At 43.8% G+C, this 23,478-nt stretch overlaps 1 protein-coding gene across 3 annotated transcripts in view; it reads right to left on the bottom strand.

Annotated features, from left to right (window-relative positions):
• LOC125771783 (paired box protein Pax-6-like) overlaps positions 1-22,683 on the bottom strand; it is a 44,447-nt gene extending 21,764 nt beyond the window's left edge. For 2 of the 3 annotated variants that reach the window (XM_049442832.1, XM_049442834.1), the window contains exons 1-3: positions 22,334-22,683; positions 20,933-21,236; positions 4,556-4,786 (exon numbers count right to left, since the gene is read on the bottom strand). In XM_049442832.1, the coding sequence (XP_049298789.1) occupies positions 4,556-4,786; positions 20,933-21,071 (370 nt within the window). In that variant the 5' untranslated portion in view covers positions 21,072-21,236; positions 22,334-22,683. Of the gene's footprint in view, positions 1-4,555; positions 4,787-20,932; positions 21,237-21,929 lie in introns of all 3 variants that reach the window. The other variant, XM_049442833.1, reaches the window with a different exon arrangement.
• Between the last annotated feature and the right edge of the window lie 795 nt (positions 22,684-23,478).

The raw sequence follows: 23,478 nt of genomic DNA, 5'->3' as shown, positions 1-23,478 counted from the left end.
CAGGGGTTTGTGTTTTTTTGCGGGTCGAAAAAGCAAAACGAAGTTCGCGACTGATGGGGCGGAATGGAAGCAAATTATGATGAAAATGCTATTCGGTGAGCGTTCTCAGATCATGATCGTGTCGATAGGGGTTTGTAAAGCAGGTGGTAGACACTTGGTGGCATGTGCCACCGAAACAGCTTCACATTTAAACGGTGAATGTTTAGCTAATGACTAGTTTGAATAATATGCTATAACTCTTTCATTATATTTTTTTTTGTTACAATTTTACTACAACCCTAGTCACTGCAACCGATATGCTAATTAGCTGCGCAATGTTGCAAAACTTTTTTCCCTTGCGTACGTGGCTCTACGACACGTTGATCGCAGTGCCACACATCGATAATTGTTATCCACCGGCAGGCACAAAAACAAACAAAAGCTAACCGAAAACTCCTATGCTCGCGTCTGGTACAGGAGTTAAGGCAACGGGACGAGATGAAATTTGTTTATCCAACCCCCAGTTTTTGTGCCAAAAAATGCCAAAGCAAACAAACAGAAAACAGAAAACAGATGAAATCATCCCCTTATCTCCTTTTTGCGCGAGAGCAAACGTTTAATTATCTTCCAAACTCAACCCACCCGGTCCGATTTTTTGTTGTTGCTCCCGTTGTGCCTTTGTGGTGTAAAACAAACCAAATAAATCCAACCATTAGGTGGCGGCACGAGTGTATCGATTTCCAATCGGGGTCCGATCCGATCGTCGATCGTTGATCTGGGGATGCAAATTAGCTCGCGCACAGCAGCACCGTAGCGGCTGCTCGGTGGGAGGAGTTGTACCAAAGCAAACGCCAAATGAGTCGCTCGTTTTCCGGCGCTCCGGTTTGATAGTTATAATTTGGGACCCTCAGTTGGAAATGGGTGTTTTGTAAAAAAAAATTGCACCCTTTTGCATCAAAATTGGGCGCGAGGCCAACAATGCCCGACAGTTCTGGGCTTTCTTCCAAGAAAAGCAGCCGAATAAAATACGGCTGCTCTTGAACGGTTTGGAAATATTTACAAGGTGCCATTAAAATAGGTGCACCGTGCGATCACTAATGATAGAGTGTTATAGTAAACATCATAAAAAGTAGTTTTTGTCTGTTTCGGGTTTGCTTTATCCCATCATAAATCGTGTTCACATATGTCGATGAAAGGTGGACACATTTGTTTAGTGCATTAACAAGCACAGTGGGGAAGAAAAGAAACGGGTAAGTGTACAATAAAAAAGGCCTACCTACATGTGTTTTCTTTATCAGATAAAACAGCATCACACATTTTGTTGGCCATTTTCTCATGGCCGACCATAACATTAATACCGTATCACGGCGTTACGATCGGTTGACGTAAATGTGTGAGATGCTGCACGGTACAACCAGTGCCACTGGGCACAACAATTGCAGTATTTTAAAAATCGATTACGATCAACCACGGATGCGAGCGCAACGTAGTGAAGATTAAAATGGCGGGAAAACAATTAACGCAACGATGGTGACGAAGTGAACTACCGGAGGAAATTGGATTTACATCGCACTTTACCGGGTTTGTTAAATTGTCTGTTTGCATACATTTCGATAGAATCTCTATTAACCCTCACAATGCAGCACACGGTTGACACGGTGGTGACCTTTTACGGTGTACGGTGCATGCATGACCGTGATTTAAATTTTATGCAACACACAATGCGCTTGTAGTTGTGTGATATGGTTTTCGGGCTACATTACCGCTGCAAATTGAGCACATTTTTAAGCTCAATAAGGCACCGTCCAGCAGCAGCCACTTTCGGGGGAAACTTTTAGACAAATTAGAGTAGCGGTTCTAATAAAATTATTATTCTATTGTGTCTTGAGACACCGTGTGCAACACACGAAAATGGTCACCAATGGTTCTGCGCTACATTTAGCGTATGGGAATGCTGTTGAAGACCAGTGATTTAGCGCACACCACCATCAACCACCGGCTGAAAGTGTGACCGTAACAAAACGGTTTGCAAAGCGGAATAATTTCATTTCGTTCATGCATAAAACATTACCCATTCTGCACGGGGGGACGATTCGAAGGTGAAAATCGGAACGACATGCACACAAACCCTACAGTGCATGTGCTACGGTTCAATTGCTTGCCTGTTTTGCAGTTCTCAGCACACTGCTACCGGACACTCGAATGGGAACCCTTCTGTACCGTTTGGTGGCTTGGTGCGTTCATTCATCGGACGGTACCCAATGGTACCCATCGTTTTATGCTCAATCAGACGGGTGCATAAACCGGGGAGAACGCAAAAGGGAGAAATGCATGTTTACCGGTTGTCTACAAATCGACAGAACAAAACTGTTTGTCTGCGAATGATCCTAAGAAGCTGAAACAGACAAACAGAGGGAAGCATACGTCGACCGTGCATCGTTTCGCAACAAGAATGGGGAAGGAACCGGGGTTCGTTTCTTTTACACGCGTTGCAGTCTTTCGTTTGCTGACTCTGCGCTGTCTCGTGGCAGAATTGTGTTGAACCAGAACCAGGCAGGCGTGATGTGTGTTAATTTAGAAAAATTAATGTTGCACGTAAATATTTACCTATGCATAAATTCTATCCCGCATACATGGGTGAGGAAACAAAACAAACACACGCACAGGCACAGGGTGTGGTTAATTGTGGTGAAAAATATGATGGTAGTTGATAGTGTGGGGCATTATCTGGCAGCAATGCACCAGCGTTTTTTTTTCATTCGTGCGGGAAGAGAACGTACTCAACCCAGGTGTAAAACAAACTTGGCGCTAGAAGATCGTGTAAAGGAAGATTAGATCGATCCGATAACGGGAGCGATCCAGTGTAATCCGTCCGGTAATAGGTGTTGGTCGAGGATGCCACCAGGAAAAAAGGTGTAAGTTTCGGTAATTAATGATAGGGTTCGGGAGGAAATTAAAACGCTTTATGGATGGGAGCATTGCATGGAAAAATTGGAAATGGTTCCATCACGTCGTGTGGTCAGATAAATAAAGAACAAAGAATTATAATAAATATGTTTTGTTTTCGTTCGAGGTTACCAACAATAAATGATGTTTGATCGACATCAAGCTAAGCTCTTAATAGCTGATAATTAGTTTTTTTAATTATAAACATCAAGAATTGCACTCACACCGTTGGTATTAGCATAAACATTGGGTTGAGACAATTTATGAGTGTTTGTAGGACCGGTGCATTTCGTTAGTAGAATTTGTTATTCAAATTTTTGGGACGCTCGCTTCAAATACAGGCGAAAGAGCACATAAATTCAAACACTTAATAAAATTAGTGAGCACAAACACTGGAAGGAAGCTTTCAGTAAGCTTCCGGAAGCACGGAAACGGTGGACCGATTTGCCAAAAATATGTAAATTGTGTCACAGTTCGTACAAAACTTCTCTACCGTTTTCGTGTATTGCGCAGAGAGTCCTAAGCGAGGTTCTTTTAGATTCTAGTTCCACTAAACCCGAACAGACATTACCGAATTTTCTTCCAAACATATATAAATACGTACGGACTAGTCATTGGTGTTTTCGGTGGTTCCAAACCGTCTGGCAAATTGCATTATTACAGTCATAAATTAATAACCAGTTCATGCCGGCAACGAACAAAAGCGATGGCGGCTACCAAGTGATCCCTTGTATTATGCATCAATTCCGTTGTAACAAACGTACTAAAAAAAGGCAAGTAAAATCTATTGCAAAAAAAAAGAGCGCGACATAAAGGCACGTGAGCAGTCCTGAACATCCGACTATCGGTTCGTTTCCGTTTCGAGTGCTTTCAGCGTGCCGTGTGGTGCCGTGACCAGGATACAAATGTGTTCCAGTCGCATCAGATCATTCCCCGGCGAGGACTTCGAGCCGCTGAGAGTAATGATGGGTTTTATTTGGTTGCGCAGGGCTTTTGATGGTTCGGTTACTGGGTGGAATAGGATAATGTTTATTATTTTGATGGAGGAAAACGAAGAAAAAAACATGCAAGCGCTAGGAAACAAATAAGTCGTTTGATGTTGGTTTCGGCACACGGGCTCAAGGTGTGGAGCGGCAAACAGCAGTAACAGAAGCCGAAGAAAGGTGCTTTTGAAACACGGAGGAAAATAAAAATAGCATTAAAAAAAACCCTCCGGAGGAGGGTACCATTTGAAATGGAGCGTTCAGTTTAAATACTATAATTTTGGCGTTTGCTGCATTGCGAGTTCCCGCTTTCCCGTATTGGGGCGGCAAATGACTTATGACGATAATGAAGTGTTATTATCGGTTTTGTAAGCGGCAGGGTGGAGCGATCGGATGGATGGGCTGCTGTTTTTTGAACAGTAAACACGATGCTCCGTGACATTCACGGCCCGTAAACCGCGGCAGACCAGATGCTGACCGCATGAATGTGTCAATTGTGCGTCTTTATCTGGTAAGGGAGTAAGGGTTTTTTTTCATGATCATTTTGACGGATTGCTTTGTGCTGGGATATTGATCGTGCGCGATGTAAAAAATGGAGAAGACAGTTGGAGGGAAAAACTCGGACCGTTTGGGATGAAGACACTTACCCAACAACTTCGATACGGCCCCTTGCTGGGTGAGCATATGCTGTGCCAGATCGTAGCCACGCAGACCGAAGCGGGACAGCTCTAGCAGCCGGTGTTGCGACACCAGACCGGCCAGGGCGTGTGCGTTGGCGGTTCCAGCTGCTCCGGCTGCTGCAGCAGCCGCCGCGGCACCGAACAAGTTCGTCGTGGGCTGAACGGAGCCGGGCGAAGGGAGGTTAGGTGAGAGGCCGACTGTGGATAAAGAAATAAAAAAAAGTTGTTGAAAATTGTATTTTATATAACAAATGCAATTGTTAACTCTTAACGATAAGAACAAATGGGCAACAAAAGATATGTTTATGTATGATGTATTATGTATTCTGTAATATTTTTAAAAAATCGTTTTATATAATCGTTTCAATTCTACAATAGCTTTGTAAGCAAATCAAATGGAAATTTGAAATGATTTAAGCCCATCATAATAAATATGTCTTCTACGAAATTGACCCATACATTCTATTGTCCGGTTCCGCTTATGTTGTGATGAAATTAGATTTGATGAGCTCAATCGATCAAAGATCACGACTGCAATGGCTAGAAACAACTTGACTCGAAAAACGAACCCTCCACTGCCGCTCAAGCTCAGGCAATAACTTAAGTCACCGTTGCAAACTCCGTCTAGGGCTTGGTTTCTCATGCTGCAGTAAAGCATGAAGATATGAAAGGGGGAAAAGGGGTAGAGAAATGTCCGCACCGTACAAATACAGTAGCGCATAAAATGCATTTTTCTTCATCAAATTACAAACGCCCGATTCTTCGCCCGGTCACCACCACCAACCAGTCACCAGGTTCGCCACAGCATGAACATGAATGTCGGCACGAAATCGAACACCTTTCAAAGTGTTACCGTATGGCGCCGCTTGTAAGGGAGTGCTGAAGCGGCAAAAAAACACTCTTCCATACACACACACACACCTCCAGAAAGAAGGGCGCGCGCGCGTAATTCAAACAGAAGTCACTGGCGAAAACAATAGAATCGTATATCCTTGTAGCAGCGTTGCAGGGTGTGTTTTTTGTTTTTTGCGTTTTTTATTTAGTATACCGCCACCATGTTCTTCTGGCAGTCGGTTGTGGAATTTGTACACAAGTGAGCAACTTTGAATTGGATTGTGATAGCAGTCGGCGGGCATCGTTTGAATTTTATAAACTCCAACCAAAAGCCAACGCGGTAGTTCCTCACGCGACGAACCCGTGAGCCTAACTTCTTATTCTGAAAAAAAAAACGCAGTACTGGACAAACTCCACGAGAGAGGGAGTGCTGAGAACATAGGACAAGCACCGCAATATGCAATGTCAAAAATTTATTATAACCAACTCCGGGTGGACAGTGGCGTTGGATTCATTCTTTTTTTTTGTTTGTTGGTGCGAACCTAACAGTGCTCAGTGTCCACCGCAAACACGACACAGTGTCTCGCTAAACAGAGACATTTTGAAGGCAGGCTTGAATGAACCTTTTGCCCGTGCTCTGGGAAGCAGCACTGTTACGACCAGTTGGACATTCGCTTCCCTTAAAAGCGGAACCGTATAGAATTTATGCTTCCCTTTTTTTCTCGCATAAGAAGGCTGGGAACTTGGAAGAAAGGAATGGTGTTTTTGTTGCTGTTGTTTTCCTTGGACTGCTAGGGAAGCATTTCCTGGACAGGCGGACAGGCGGACAGGCTACGTACGAACGCATCCAAAACGGCGCTGATCAATAAAATATACTATCCTATCAATGAGCAATACATAATCGCGAGCAAAACGGGGAATCGATCTTTCAAAAGCGAAGGAAAAAGAACGAACGGCAAATAAACGCATGCTACCGGATGCCACAACCGGAGTTGTGGCTGTGAGTCGGTTTTAATTCTCATCCACCAGGGTGGATGTATATGTGCGTGTGTGTGTGTCTGGGTTCCGTCGAAACGTTCCGCTCCGATTTGGATTGATCGAGTACAATTGTTTTAATATTTATATTTGTGTAATATTTTTATTAAATTTATTGACAACTGAATGAACAATCATCATGGTTCCCTGGAACGGCGATACTGGCTGGCGCACAGACAACAGGATGATGCCAAGGGATTACTGCCTGCCTTGGTTTCCCCATTCAACATTCAGCTTTCCATGACGATTATTTATATTTATTAGAACGCGGTTTCGATAAAGCAACCCCCACCCCCCGGTGCCCACAGTGGTAAAGATAAGCTTAAGGGCAGAAAAAGGGAACAACTGTCGCATTCAGTTCTTATTTCGAATGGTTTGGTTCAGCAGCAAAAAAAAAAACGCGCTCACGGTGTCACTCGACCGACCCGACATCTTCATTACGAAATTGCGGAAACCGTTTTGGGCAATTGGGCGAACAGGAAGCACCTTTTTGGTGAGTGGATACGGTGCGCCTAACGAGGCTGCCAACGGTTTTGCCATATTTTGAATTGTAAATCATATCCAATCGCAACATCGGCGAGTTTCTGGCCGGCGGATAAGATCAAACGATCAACAATGGCACTTCGGTTTTTGCTGTACGATCGAAGAGCTGCGTTGTTTTTTTCGCGTGCAGTAAACGGTTTCGCAGCATAATTGATCATCGCAACGGTGTACAAAATATGCACATGCGTTACACTTGCGGTTTGCTTGCTGCTATTTGAATCCGGTGTTTATGTCGCCGGCAAAACAGGAAGTTCTAATGTTTGTCGTATCATTAAGCAAGGGGTTTTGGAAATAATGAGACCTACGGTTACGGCCGGAAGGCTTGTTAGTGGGTAAGTGATTGAGCGTAAATCAATTATTGCATAAAATTATGATCGATGTCAATTCTGAAATCATTTTTTTCCTGAAGCCTAGGGGATGAAGTTTACATTATCTCAAGTACCAAAGTAATATGTAGTAAAAAAAATATCATTACAATTGATTTCATCCCACTCCAGACGGATACCTTTATGTATATAACTTGACCTGCTTTGGGCATTTTAATCTGTGAAAACATTGTTGAGAACATAATCAATATCTTCAGTTCTGGGTCAAATTTTGCTTCTGCATGCCTCGAAATCAATGTGTGTTTTAAATACACACATTGCAGCCCTCCAAGAGTATCGGTCCACCCTGGGCGGTCAGGTGTCGAGACGCAGTTCCGAGAAACATCCTTACAACTGTTACCCTTCTACATGCTGAACCTCATAATGAACGCATGCAAACGATCCACACACACACACTTCTCCTGGTTGGTGTGGTTTGTGTGGTTGTTTTGTTTGGAACAGAGGAAGAAAATGGGGGAAAAAAACGCGCCTAAAACCCGAGACCGGAGACTCGGGAGCATATTCGGTCGCAACTCAATACGGCTGCCCAAGGTGTTCCCTGAAGTGTGAAGTGATGGTTAGCCACGCAAAAGGCCACGAGACAACGTCAAAGCGTATGTAGGAGAGAAATAAGAAGAGAGATAGAGAAACGTATGAATCGGAACGAGGGAAAGAGAGAACGAATGACTGATCGGAGTTTAAATTAGGCTTAACTTTTATTCGCTTCGAAACATTTGGCCAGAAAAATTTTGGAACACAAAACCTGCGCCAGTGATTGATAACTTGTTTGCACGAACCCCCGTCCGCTGGTGTGAGGAGTTTTTTTTTTCTTCAGTAAATGCAAGCTTCCGATTGCTGATGATCGATATGTTTATTACGTGTTGTATTATTTAGCAACGCAACTTTTCTCACTGTCGATGAACGCGCATTGCCTTTTCTTTCCATCCCATTCCCAGCTCGAAAGCGCACCTTAAGCTTTATCGATTAAATGATTTTCACACCTCGTACGTTCGACTATACCGGTAAAGCGGGTGTACTGTGCGAAAAAGAACAGAAAAGCCCACCCTTTTTTCCCACTCCAACAGCTCTTTCCTTCTCCCTTGGTGAAATACTTTTACGCAATGCACTGTTGGGATTTCCCGACCCTTTTCCCGATGAAGAGAATGCGTATTGGTAACGCTTTCCCACCCGAAAAGGTGTAGGTTGGTTTTATTTACTGATAATGCTTGATTGGGTGGGTTTATTTAGTAGCAACACACCCACACATCCCATCATTGATGTTGTCTAGCGCAGCATGATTGATGATACACGTGATGGGATAATCTTTAATTCCATTCGTCTTTAATCGACCTTTAGGCACGGTAAGCGGTAAGCGTCCTTGTAATAGTAGTAGTAGTAGTAGTAGCAAATAAGCATGCAATATGCAAACATGTACATATCAAATGGGAGGGATGGAAACCATACCCCAATCGAATGGATTGCCTTTTCTTTTAGCATTCGGTGCATTATTGATACAAAAATTAGATACCTCTGCTATCCGTATGGAAATTGCTATCCATTTACTACCTTCACCAATGTTTGCCGTTTCCTTTGTCGCGGAAGAGAGCTAAACGAAGTGTGGGTTTTTCCTTTGAATTTGTTTTTAAAGCTCAACTCTAAATACCTTTGCCCGTACATCGGGCTTAATCTCTTCTACCGTACCTTCAAAGCAAAAGCGAGCAAGTTGCTAGCTAACTAGATTTTCTTTAAGGTTGCTTTACCTAATGGCCGCCGTATGTGCCATTTACATGTACCGCAATTTCTTGGAACTTACCCCTTAAGAGACTTACAGCACACTTGTCGTTCGTAGCGAGTTTTCCCGTTTTGTCGCATGCTTAAAATGGAATGGGGAAAAAAGGGCACTTTGGGCGGTCGGTCCTGGGGGACACATTTTTCCTTGAACATCAAATAGGATTACATCGAACACCGAATGCGCATAGCTAGTTTAATTTAAAGCTTAAACTCATTTAGTAACAGCTTCGGTTGAGGTGACCACGAGTGTGTTGGCGAAGTTATTGTCCCTAACTTTGTACAGTGTAGTAAATAAGATCATAATTTGAGTGATATACGACAGTAGCCATAACTATGAAATTCGAATAGAAGACAATTAGAAAGTTAATAATTTTAATTATTGCAGCTTGATTAATATTTGTCGTCTCTTCCTTTATGTTACACCAGAATTTGTTTTAAAGTTGTTAATTGTATTTTTTTCATTTTTTTTAATACACTTACAACACGTAAAGAAAAATATTTTCAAAAACAATAACCAATAAATCAAACGTTAGCATGCTCTTACGGTCTTATTCCGTTCGGTTACTGCGTTGTGATTGATCCCATTTCATACCTTCCATACCGAGAAGACATACGGAGTGGAGGAGATGTGCATGGGTGCATTCGATGGAGCGGCGATCGTTTGCGAATTACCGTGCGCAAACGTTAGGTTAATCGCATTTTAATTTATTTATAATAATTATGATGACTGCCCTCGACGCAACGATCACGATCGCGTCCGACCCAGCTGGTGGGAGCGAGCGAAAGGATATGGGAAGGGAAGGGAAGAAGTTTGAAGGGCATTTGGGTGGGTGCACGAGTTGCATGGGGTCTTCGAAAGTGCATAATTTGTGCCCACATATCGCATTTTTTTGTATTACTTATTTCAAGCTTATTGAGGATGGAGCAAAGAGAAGCGGAGAGGAATGTTATCCAACGTAAGAAAGAGAAAGGATGAAGAAAATAGTAATGGCAAACCGCGATGAGAAGAAGCAGGCGACGAAGAAAATGCACAAATGTGCATCCTGAGAAGAATTAAGCGGTGGTAGAAGAAGAGAGGTCGGAAAATGGGGATGGTATGGAGGGGCTATGTCGCAAAACTACATTTTTAATGCATTTACGATACATCAGTAGACAGAAGGGGAAATGGGGATGGTGGGGGAAGAGGAACGTGGTAACGGAGAGAGGAATGAATTGCATCATGGTTAATGATGTGATGCTGGATTGTTGCTGATGAATTGCACGCGTTTTGGAGCATTGAATAAGAACAAACATGAGTGAAACGGCTCTCATGAGTGGAGGAACTGTAGAGTCTAATATGATTTTCGCATGGGCTGTAGGAGCAGCCTGCCGATGCGGAAGACAATAAAGGGGAACAATTGAAAGCGCGCCTACAGTTTGCCGTGGACAATGATTAACTTCATATTAAGCGCGACCGGTGCGCAACTCGGACTGCTCCTTGTGGTAGAATTAGCTCCACTGTTGTCGGGGAAGGTTTCACTCCCTTGCTGGCGTCTTGGTACGGATGTGTACCAATAATAATATGCATCCCCAGGGACGCTTCGTGCGAGACAAAACCCAACCCAACCGAAGGCAACTTTACAACCGCGGAGTGGGACTTCTACGGAGTAATCTACCCGGTATGGAGATTTCCTGGAATTTTTTCGAACCGAAACCGGAGAACCGGTGGCCTCGAAAAACCGGACACCAGACTCGGGAACCAACATCCGTACATTGTCCAGTTCTTCTCATCTTCCCATCATCTCCTCTGCACTGCACACCGTTCTGTCGAAAGTTGTTCGTTTTCCCACCGTCTACCGGGCGAAGCAGACCAAAACTCCCACCCTGATCGGAATGGCATCCGAAAGGTTGGGTGAGTGAGTTGGTCCATTTACACTATTTTGCGAAATATTCCACCGCAAGCGCACGCTTCGGGGTGCCGTTCTTGAAGAAGCTGGAAGACACCGAGGGAATGGGGGACGAAAGATTGAGAATAATTTATGTTGCGCACGCAACAAAAATCGTTGCTCATGAGCAAGAAGGGGGCTCCTTTAGAAGTAAGTGCGAAACCTCAAAACAGGCGACCAGTTTGACGTGGCCGAGAGGCATCGTTCAGGAATGAGCCTCTGGGGAGTTTGCGAACGCACATAGACACGCATATGGGCATACCATTGGTGGGTGTACGGTCAAGCTGGGTTTGTGTGTGTGTGGAGAGTGCATTTTGGGGCGAAAAAGGTTGCTGCTTTGTTGCAGAAGGATGAGAGAACTGTCAAAGCAAGGACACGTTATCAGTGGTAGGATGGCACCGGAAAATGGCATTAATTGCTCACTTATGGGGAAAAGCATCACTTTAGGGAATTTCGTTGACGAAATTGAAACACAATTATTCGTTTTGTTGGGAATAAGGACCGGTACATCTTTTCATCAGAATTCAATCGGAAAGCTTTAATTTAAGTTTTTGGAAGATTTATCGGATGATATGTTATCTCAAGCTGATTATTGGAAAAAGTGATCGTATGATTCATCCAAATATTTTTATGTATTTTTACTCTTAGTTTCAGTACCATTTCCATGATCCATGTATCAAATTTCTCAAATATCGAAACACTTTGAGGAATGCTTAGTGCACAATAATAGCGTATAAAATCTGTCAACAAGCTTGTATAAGCATCACCACAAAGAGATGATAAAACTCTATCAAAATGCTTACAATATAATGCCTTTCCCTCAGTTAGACATGGAGTCTAACGCATCTCGCACGAGTTCACAACATTAGCGTTGATTAGCAAAACATTGCTTCGGAATGCTTCGAAGCTGTGATGGAATATTTAAACAAAACAACAGCAACAACACCACCACACACTCTAATCGAAGCGAAGCGAAAAGAAAGCCGAAAACATGAGCATGCCGACGGGTTTTACAATCAGCGAATCACCCGATGCGCACCCGGGAGTCGGCACATAATTTTCACTGTTTACAGCCACCAGCCAGGCGTGTTTGACCAGCTATGATGGGTGGTGGGGCGCACCACAGGTGACGATTGGTTCATTTTGGGGAGGCGAAACTGGACGAACGGATCTCGGCTGAATGCGCGACAATCGCGGGTCGCGGTTTGTCGCGCCGCTGATGAAAAGTAGCGCGCTGCTCGACTCCCCGCCGAGGGCTGGCGATGGGGTTTTGTGATCATTGTGCGATCGTACTGCCTCCCAAACCGTGTGCCCAGTGACACTTATCATCACTTCATTCTTTGGGTGCTTTTTATCACAGATCGGAAAAAATTAAATTATTTCCCCATCCCCGGGTATCGTGCCGTGCTGCCGTCATTTAAACGCCTGCGGTGTCACTGATTGGGTGTCCTGCCGTGCCGGTAATTAGTCATAATTTTTGTCGGAATCTTCACCACCACTGTCACCGTGCTGTCATCGAGCATTCGAGTTTGTGGAGACGGCCTATAGGAACGGTAACATCTCCGATAAGGCGCTAATCGATGCGATCGATGGTTAAGATTCGATGGTAAATTATTCCTACCTCGAGGACGAGGGTTTATGAGCGAAACACCTTCATTTTCTTTCTTTATTTTTTAAAGAGAACCGAAAAAAAGAAGAAACGATCGCAACGAAAACGAAAGACTTCGATGGTTGCTCGGTGGTTGGCGATGAACCGACCAATCTCCCCAAGAGTGTTCGGTTTCAAAATCGTCCGATTATCATCTCATTTTTTGTTGTTGTTGTTGCTACCTTTTCTTCCTCCCCTTTACAGGCGCTAACGTGCGTACGTGCCTCTTCCGTTTGCTCATGTTTATTTAGTGACCAACGATCAAAAAATCAACAAACATCCACAACAACCGTACGAACGAAACGCGTTCCCTGTCCGGTTGGGTTCCGTTTACGGTAAGTAGCGCTGATGGATGTGACAACAGCAACCTAGCACTCGGTGGTAGCACTTGCGCTACAGTAATGTGACTAATTTGCCGTAAATTACATCATAAAGATCGTTATCGCGATAAGGCGAACAATAATTTATGATAATAAATGCCGTACGCAAGTAGTGTGTGCGATTTGCATCGCCGTAAGGAGCTGTTGCGGGCCCGATGCGGGCCACAATGCGTGCGACTCGTTTTCCAAACGCGAATGAAATTGTTGCTTGCGGACACATGATTTTTGGTGGCTTGCTTTAAGCAAAGTAGACACACGGTCTGGGGGGAAAAAAAGAAGATTTTTCTAAATGATTCCAACAGCAAAAGGAAACTGAGTTTATGGACCTGTTTAATTATCAACCAAATAATAATAATGTGTCCCAAATGTACGCACACACAAAACTATCTCACCCAGTCGCATCCCTTTTACGGGGATGTAGCGTACCTCTGTGTGACATTGATTGTTCGAACCAGTCCAGTTCATCCGATTGCTCATCAAACAGATGTCTCTTTCCGCTGTAGATCTGTGGCATAAAAAAAAGACAACTGCTCTCCATCGTAAGCTTGTCGATCAAGTGGAGTGAGCAGGTTGAGAAACGATCTAAAGTGTGGAGAACAACCCGGGGAAGGAAAATTGTATGTCCGTTGTGGAGACCAGTAAACGGGCGACATACGTACGAATCACCAACGGAGACATAGAAGGGGCATCATTAATTTGTTAGATTTCATCCGAAAAACCCGTTTCCACCAACAGGGCGGCAGACGGTTTGACGAGCGCTTCGAAAACCGAAACACGGGAGCTATCGCGCATCAAAATCAATCGTTCGTCCGCTCGGCGAAAAAGAGCTTGCGTGCGGGGATGACAGAGACCAATGTGAGAAACGAATCGTACGAGACGGACGGAATGTCTCGCTTGGCCAAAAACAGTGCTACGCACCACAATTCCATCAAAGCTCGACGCTGCACGCGGAATCTGCCGGAATCCGATCCGAATCGTTCAGCGAATCGATCGCGGTGCGCTTGAATGTTACAAAAGCGCAATGCAGCATAACAAAAGGGAAAACACAAAAATCCTTCCCCGATACGCCGGTGGTCGGTGGTTTGTGTGGCGTCGTATTTGTTAAATGAGATCCGACCCCGAACGCTTTCTGCACAATGCGTTGTGTGTGGCTCCCGGGCCCGGTGTGGCGGAGTGTATGACGCGTTATCAACTTCCTCGCATCAACAACAATCATGTCGCGTCAGTATATCGATCAGCGCAAAACAGCAGTTTTTGGGCGGATGGCGTTTTGTTTGTGCTTCCTAAAGGAATGAAATGCAAACAGTTTGCACTGGTGATGACGATTTTTTTTTACTTTCCATCCCGCTTCAATGTGGAACGATTCCGTCTGCAACACTGCTCCCACGCGCGGGTTCGTCGCTTGTCGGCGGTCGTTGATGTCTTTCGTAGTAATGCCTTGCCCGAATATGCACTGGAATGATCGTCGGCTATGCAGGATGCGCTACAAAAATTACCACGTAGCGCCCTTTTTGTTCGCTTTTCCTTCAAGCCCACCGGCGACGTATCGGCCCTTCACGGTGCGTAATCGCAAAACGCGTACTTCGCGTTTTGCAGGGCTATCTTTCGGTAGCGATCGAACAAACGGTCAATCATCAACACCGTTGTCGGGCGGGCCGTGTAATGAAGCGCAAAAGGGCACATTGGCGCTTGGCGCGGACTGTTATGTTGGTTTTTTGCTCTCTTTGCTACCATTTGCCAAAATAGAGACACGTCCCACCGGAACCGAGCTGGTTGATTGCTGTCGTTATGATGGCTTACTCTTCAATTATGGAATTCCATATTTCAATTCCCAGACACTGGTTAGAGAGACCATTGTTTCCGATGCCGGTGGCATTCAGGTGGTGCGTTTTGCCGAGTGTGATCGCCGGCTCTAATAAGCCACAGGAACGTGTGAACATGCGCATGAAATGTAACACGATGCGCGACAAAGTGAGCTACGATCGTGAATGCTTCCAGAAGCGTTTGGTTGTGGTAGCGACTGTAACGTAACGTGTGATGTGTACATTGTACTGTTGAAAATCATACAGCTCGTTCTATAAATACATGAGAAATAAATTTCTAACGAGAATCATGAACGTCTTCTTTGTTTGTTGTTATAGGAAATGATGTAATGTTTAAAAAAAACAATTTAAATTACCACAATTACTAAACAGCTAAATTCCGATCTATAAAGGACAGCTCTGCCACAGTTCTAAAAAATTCCAAAAAAAATTTTCCTTCTGGCCGTACAAAATAGTGCTCCTTCCTACGTGTTTCTAATTCTATTGGATTAAGTATCACCGTTAATTAGTGCTTGCTGTTTGTTTAGCGAATTTTTTTAAGCCTGCCCAAAAGGACGATAACGCACACCAAGGTTGGTAATTGAATAGCCTTTGCGTAGAAGCTCCCTTCAGCTACAGCTTCGAGTTTCTATTTGTATGACCGTTAATCGCACCGGGTGAAAATCCCAACCAATCCTTGACACTCTATCTACCCCTATTCCAACACATTTCCAACACGTGGAATCAAGGCGCGATAATCAGATTAAGCTTGGCTCAATTGGGAAGCGACGGTAGCGTAACTTCCCCCCCCCCCCCCCCCCGTGGTGGGGTGTAAAAAGGCAATGAAATTGATCATAGGTTTACGCGACGCCCGAGCCTAAAAGATAGCCGGTGAATCCCTCCAGGGCGTTACCGTTTTTGAATTGGTGTGAAACCATTGGGAAGAGTGATAAAACTCGGTAGGAAAACTCACACCCAGCGACTGTTTGATACTGCGGCGGATATCGTATTACCGGTTGCAGCTAGACCACAATTACCATTTTGGTTCGGCTTGTGCGCCTCCTTTGCGTTCGCTGTGATTCATGTAGCTTTAACATACACTCACACATCTACAGTGCGTAACAGAATGAAGGTGATAGAGTATGAAATTCCTTTTGCAGGTGTCATTCCGCGTTGAAACTTTGTACATGTGTAGAGCACTATTTGGTGTTTAGATTAACGCAAGGATATGACGATTCTAGCATTCGAATACTATCAAATAATACTGATTTTCAAGGCGATGACTCTTGATTCCCACGACCACGTATCAGTCATGCTCCAGTTTTACACACACACAAAATCGATAACGCAAGATGATAGAGAAAATCCTTCCCCTAGGAGATGGTAAAAAAGAAACCATCACTCTGTCGATAATACGACATCAAACCCTGCAGCTTTTCATGACCAGTTTCGTGTGCGTGAGGCGTTGTTTGGCTTGAACTAAATAATAAAGAAAGAAGAAAAAATGGCCTACACCAAGCAATAACTCACGAACTCCACAACCGCAACGCCGAAGAAAGCTGGTGCCGCGGGTTGGAAAATAGTCAATTCATAATTGCGCGCGGAAGCATGGCGATGAACGCCATTTTGTTTGCACGATCTGAGCACGATGATATCTATCTGTACGTGCACGCGGACCATGTTCGGAACGGTATTGTGCCACCGGGGTGCGAGCGATGATGGAGCTGGATCGATGGTAATTATCCAGCGGGACCCTCCATTTGGCACGCTGTGGAGAAAATTACGCCCGAATCGTTGTCGTCGCCGAGTAGACACACGACTTGGGCACTCTTTCCCATCCCGAGGCCGATGCGTGGAAATTGTACCTTCCGTGTGTGTGACTGTGTGCGCCATTTTCGGGAAAGGTATTCGGAAGCGTAGGGGAAAAATACAGAAAACTCACGGAAGGCGGTATGTAATTAATTTGTCGGTGTCGATGTAATGGTACCATAAGGTACTGTTCGGAGGCATAGTTATGGCAGCCTAAGGGAGGTGTCTAGAATCAATCATCGATGTTGGTAATGGAGGCATACCCGCTGGTGCGACTTTGTGCGACTTTCAACGTTGGCAATAGCTAACGTTTCCTGTTGGAATTCATAGGAAAAAAACCTGCAGGAAATCGTACTACATACACCAGCAAGTGTTTGGATGAATTTGTGAAAATGGTTCAACATGGTGCATGCTATCGATACGAATGGGTAAAGTTCCAATCGAGCTCGAACGGTGGGAATGTGAGTGGTTGCTCTTTAATTGCCTAGCACCGCTAATCAACGGAATTTCATAACGCATGTATTGACGTAGGACGCCACAGCAGTGCGTTTTGTGGAATTAATAACTGGCCTGGGAACGATGTCAGCCAGGGCACATATTAAATCGATAGGAAGAGATCCATTTTTCTAATCATTTACATGAAAAAAACAAGAATTCATGAACTGTTTATTATGAATTGAAGTATATAAACATAGTATCTGCAGTTCATGGAAGATGGAAAGTAATAAATATGATGCATTAAGAACTCAATAACTTCATTCAACATGTTCAATATGTGCTTCCAAACAATTCCAACTGCATTAAATATGGAAATTAATTAAAAACCCGTAAAATACTTCCAAATATGGTGCTACTATTTTTTATCTCCGAGCACCCTTTTGCGCTTGAACTGTGACCAAGTTCGTCAAAGCTGTCATAAATCATGCCCATGTTCAATCGAATGAAGAATTGCACTTATGAAATGGCAAAGCATAATGCTCATCAGAATCAACATTCCCGATGAACTCTTTCGGGCGAAGTTTAGGAACTTCTTTCCAAGCTTCTAGTTGTACGAAAGGAATGTGCTTTTTTTTGAGCACGTATTCTACCTATACTTCAATCAAAACAGGTCCGAAGACACATTTGGCCAGCAGCATTTGGTGTGCCATTAAATGGACCACGAGCTACTACAGCGCCAGCATCCGAATCCTCACACAGGCCAGACGAGAGACCAGTGGTGACACATTAAATTCATTAACCCGGTTTTTCGCCGGATCTCGCCCTTGGTCGACAATTTTCTCACTCGATGCGAGACGAGTTCGAATTTTGTTGACAATTTTTTATCGTCTTGTTTCATGTTTTTTTTTGTTTTTCATTTCGATCCTGGTACCGCAGCCGAAAGAATGCGGGAAAAATTAAAATTAATTTGAAATTAAAATTTTTCACAACTGCCCCAAAACGCACCACGACCGTGAGGCTTCCGTCGATTGGTGTTCCCTCGGGGAATGGGGTGAAATGCATTCGAGCGGGTGCATAAGTGACGTGAAATTCAATTACATTGAGACCAGTCCTGGATTGCCGTCAATGGCAATTGTCGTTAGGACATTAACACTTCTCGGCGGGAGAAGGTTTATTCGTTGATTTTGGGGCAGAAGAGCACGCTGGGTAGTTATGAGCGATGCTGTGAATTTTAAAATTGCCTCAAACAAAAAAAAAAACAATCCACAAAATGACACAACGATCTTCAATGTGTGGATGAATAACAGCGAACGGAATGACAGTAGCTGTCCCATTAAATGTCTCTCCCTTCTTTTTTGTGTTTACTCGCCAGTCGTGTTTAAACAGCAATATTTTGAAGTTCTCAACATTTTTAAAAGGATTTGAGAACCTTTCCCGCATGCTTTGGAGTCATAAAATTGAATGAATTCTACTAACAGATGTGACCTGCAAGTAATTTTCATTAACTCCGTCAACCCTTTAACCCGGTACTTCCATGCGTTGAAAAAGGCAGAAGAAGAAATGGACTGATAATATCGAATCAACAAGTGCAACCATTACACTTTAACACATCAACACTTCTCCATCGAACGGATCCATAAAACTTCTCGACCAGCTTTGTCCCTTGTTGGGCAACATTTCTCCTGCAGTCTGCAGTGGCGAAGAAGTTCCACTCGGTAGCAGAACCAACCAGCGGATGCCTTTTTGTGCGAATATATAAATATTAATTAATTAAAAGAAATTTCACGAAGGTTCCCCGGGATGGAAAGGGCGTTCGGTGGGGTTTGGAGGAATGTTTCGCAGACGAGGATGTCATGTCGTCAAGCTGACAAGCTGACCATTATGATGCGCTCCGAAGATGGGCCGTTTCACATCGAATTAAAACTTACATCGCTTACAGTGCATGTGCACGAGAAATGCAGACGCTCGTGCAAGGGTTCGTACGATGGGGTGAAACGTTTTCCCAAAAAAAACACTCCCATCCCAGGCCAGGATGGACATGGAACGGAACATAAAATGTAAAAACAGACACACACACTTGTACCGGAAAAGTGACGATCGAGATCGGGACTCATAATGTGCGAAAAGAAAGTGGAAAACTTGCGTGAAAAGCGTACGCGGTGGTTCAATATTTATGATCAATTTGTCGTTCACACATGCATGATAAAGAGAAGCGATCGAAAAGCACCTTATGGAAAAGATTCTTACGCGATGTTGAGAAGAGTAACAAAGAGGGAAAAAAATGTGGATGATTTGCGTTTTTATTTATTATATAGCAGACCTCTCTCCAATCCCAACTGGACGTTAACAAGTTGTTTCACTGCCCAAAACTTGACACAATGTCGGCTACGGATGCAGAGATGCAACGCATTTTTCCTCCTCTGCGAGGATGCGAAATCTCCCGCTGGGGTTAATGTTGGGGCTGCTGTCAACAGCGCCGGTGGTCGCTACCATCTCTGTACCCTCGGTTGTTCAACAGCCCGATTACGCTTCTCCACGTCCTGTGCGCCGGAAATCAATTTCGTGCTGAATTTTAATCGATCTTTTTGTGTGAAGTTTGTTGTGCGTTTTGCTTGGTGTTGTTTTTTTGTTGCTTCCACATTCATCGTTCCCAGTTATGTTTATGCTCTTTTGGTTGCGGTCGGTTTTTTTGGGTGAATGATTGATTTCTTCACATAAAACAAGCTGTGAAACTTGATTTTATATTATTGCAGTGAGTTGTTCTGGTAAAAGTGGTCCGACTCAGGCTGCATGCGTTTAGTTTGGTTGCAACATGAAATTTAATATTAAAGTCTAAAGACTTTCTGAACAGTACTTCAGCATGTTCATTCATAGAAAAAAATAAAATTGAAAACACTTGAATATTAGGCAATATATTCATTTTTTTTGGTAAGCTTCTTAATAGAGAAACTTTAAACAACTCATCATAAAAAGTCTTTCCTTCATATGGCCTTCATAATTGAGTGCTAATTTTGATAATGTATCATACAACTGATCGAAACGATAAGACAGACAGCCCCGTGCAAATGAGTGCTAATTTTATGTTTATACAGCTTTCTCTCTTTCTCTCTTTCTCGCTCGGTTCCCCGCTATCGTACATCGTTTTGTTGTGTTTCGTTTACAACACGAAAGATGACAAGTCCTTTACACAATTGAACACAATTGATCATCAATTTGAAGATGAAGAAAAAACAACCAACAGTCATCCCGTCCGGCGCATTTTTTATGCTCGTCCCAAAGGCATACGCATGCATGGAGTCCTCCCCATGGCAGGCTTGCGTATGCGGGTACGCTCCATTCCTGCACCATGTTCCGGTGAAACGATCGGCTAATTTTTCTGCGCTTTCGAAACATTCGCCTACCTGGCAACCGGGTGACCGTGTGTTGGTCCGTTTTATCAGTCCAGCCACGAACGAGTCAAGTATTTTTGCTGCATGTTCTGGATGTGCTGCTGCAGTGCATATGTGCATTGAACATGAGCATACCGCGCGGTATGAGCCCGTCCTCGATAGCCAGTTTGCGCTTATGATAATTACCCTTAAAATGCATTCCGCAGAGGGAAATGTAACACCACAAAGGGGGCCTTTTTTCCACTAACTAATGTTTATGTTTTCTCTAATTACTTAGGCCACAATCAGCCCCTCCCCCCTGCTCCTCCATCGGTAAGGAGGTTTGCTATTTTGCCGTCGGCAAAATGGATTTCGGACAATTTCTTTTTTTATTCCATTCACTTACCGGTTGGTGAGAGCTGGAGCGTCGGCGGCGGAGGAGGAAGCGATCCTTGACCGGGCAGTGGAGCCCTCGGAGGTTCCATGCTCCACGGGGCACTCGGTAATTGGGCGAACTCACTACCGATCGCAGATCCTATCAACATTATACTTCGGGCGAATTGCACTAGATGGCACCGCCGACGAGTGCAACGAATTGCAAATTGTTTGTTATGATTTTGGCGTCTCTTAGCTAATGGTATTTCTTCCTGTAATCACTCACATTCACTTTGTTTTCATTTCATACTTTATTTGCGTTATTTGCATTAGATCTAAAGGGAGGAAAATTAGAATTGTTGACGAATGAACATTAAAATCACTTGATTTCCGTTTCAAATCACTTTTTGAAGCTTTCGTAGAGCTTTAAATGAAATTAGCACACATTCTAATATCTCATATACTTTACGATATTAAAATATGTGTTTTTAAATGTTTCAGTAAATGTAATACTGTTTGATGATCACGAAACTTGATGATACAACTTGACTGCAAAGCGAAGCAGAAATTCCACATCACACATTCTCTTCTACACTGCACTCTTCAACGAAGTGTCATTTGAATCTCATCAACAGCCGTACGATTCTGGAAATGTTCCGGGATGTACTTAATTGGTCAACGACGCATTTTAGTTTTCCCTCCTGGGACCGATCACATAAGGTGTCATCCGGTGAAGTAGAAATGACGTCCCAGTCACAGTAGAGAGAGAGAGAGAGAAATGGAAAATGTACGGCTAGTGTGAGATCGATTTTTGCGAGCCAGAAATAATTAATTAATTAATTAGACTTTCGCGCGATCGGACGGTGCAACGGAAAATGGGGCAGCTCAGTATTGACGAGAGTTGAACACTTCATCGCAGCTGCGTGTGTGCAGGTTTGTGTGCTGTATATGCCACAGAGCACCCCAGGCTGGTGAGCTGGTATGCTCGTTGGTAACTAGGTTAATGAAGGTTGTTTTTTTATTATAACTTCTTCTGCACGTCCGACGGTAAGCAGATGCATTTAGTGACACCTTCAGCGACACATACACCGATCATCAATGTTTGTTTCGTAGTCGTAGTCGTGATAAACTGGTTTAGATGTAGCAGTTGGAAGTGTCCCTAACACCGGGTGGGAAATGTTTGTTACAATTTTTTTCACACCACTGTCACATTTGGTAGGCTTTTTCTAATCACAGTTGCCTATTTTGAAAGCATCCCAAGAAAACCTCGGAAAGAGATTTTGTTAGGAGCTTTTTATCACACGCACTGTATCACTTTTTAAGAACGTTTTTATTTTGTAGTTCACTGTGCTAAAGAACATGCAGTAATATCATTTGCCACACTTGCTCACTTTTTAATTGCACACTTAACGAAAGACTCAAAGTGACGAACCTTCTATTTTTCATTCGATCATTGTACGATCAACACACCGTACATCACAAAACACGCATCGCATCGAGCAGAAACAACACGGGCAGCGAACGCGTACTAAGCGATTCCGACAGACAGAAGAAAAAAACAAACAAACAAACAACCAACGCGCGTGTAGGATGCGGACGGTACAGGTATCGAGAAATGACTGAAAACGAACGCTGAAGCTAAGCAGGAAACGAGCAGCACCAAAGGTTTGAGCAAACTCAAGCACCCGTGAGCACGGGCTCAAACCTGCTTCGGCTCTTTGCGGTCGTTTGCGTTAGCGTGTGCGTAGGAGCAGAAAATGGAGGACAGTGGAATAGCCAACCGACCGCGGTATGCCGGTACGTTGGCCGTACGACCCTGAGGGAGCGACCGAGACAGACCGAACCGTGTGGCACAGGCGCAAAAGAGCACACGAAGGTGACCACGTGGCCATAAAGCGTGCACGGGAGCGCTTGTGATTGGACGCATGCGGTCGACTGCAACCCCTTTTTAGCAGGGGGTTGGTTTGTTGAGCTTTTGCATGGGGGTGCATGAGGAGTTTGGTGCAAGTGGAGGTTGATTATTTTCTCCCACCCCCTTCTGTGAGCGCAAATGAGAACTCCGAGCTGGGGTGTGTTTTTTGTGTCTGTGTGAAAGAGATCAGACGCTAGTGCGAACGAACGCAAGCGATGGTTCGAAAGGTGCAGTTTGTCTTTACCGTGCGCATGAGAGTTTACCGACGGCTGAGAGTAGAAGCTGTGTTTTGCGTAAATTGAAGAAGAATGTTTTTCAAATTGTGCAATATTGTATTCTGTGTTCTAAGCTTGCTAAAAGTGTTTCAGTATAAGTTAATAAAGTTATGGAAAAAACAATGAAATTACCTAAAATTCGTCGACAAAATAAAAACAAAACTTCAAACAAAGAAAAAAAACATAATCTTTAGTACAATGATTTACAAAGAACTATGAAAGAACACAAGAAACTTATAAAATTAATTAAAAACACTATGAATCTTGTTGTTACAAACCTTCGTGCAATTTTTTTTACTACTTACATTCAACTCATCCCGAAGGTTGATCTGCTACACAGTGCATCGCATTGTTTTGTGTAGCGTTTCTCTCATTACTCATCGGAATGAT

Source organism: Anopheles funestus, chromosome 3RL (genome assembly GCF_943734845.2).
Source record: "Anopheles funestus chromosome 3RL, idAnoFuneDA-416_04, whole genome shotgun sequence".
NCBI lineage: Eukaryota > Metazoa > Arthropoda > Insecta > Diptera > Culicidae > Anopheles > Anopheles funestus.
Note: the sequence above shows the minus strand (reverse complement) of the source record. Positions and strands in the feature narration are given on the sequence as shown.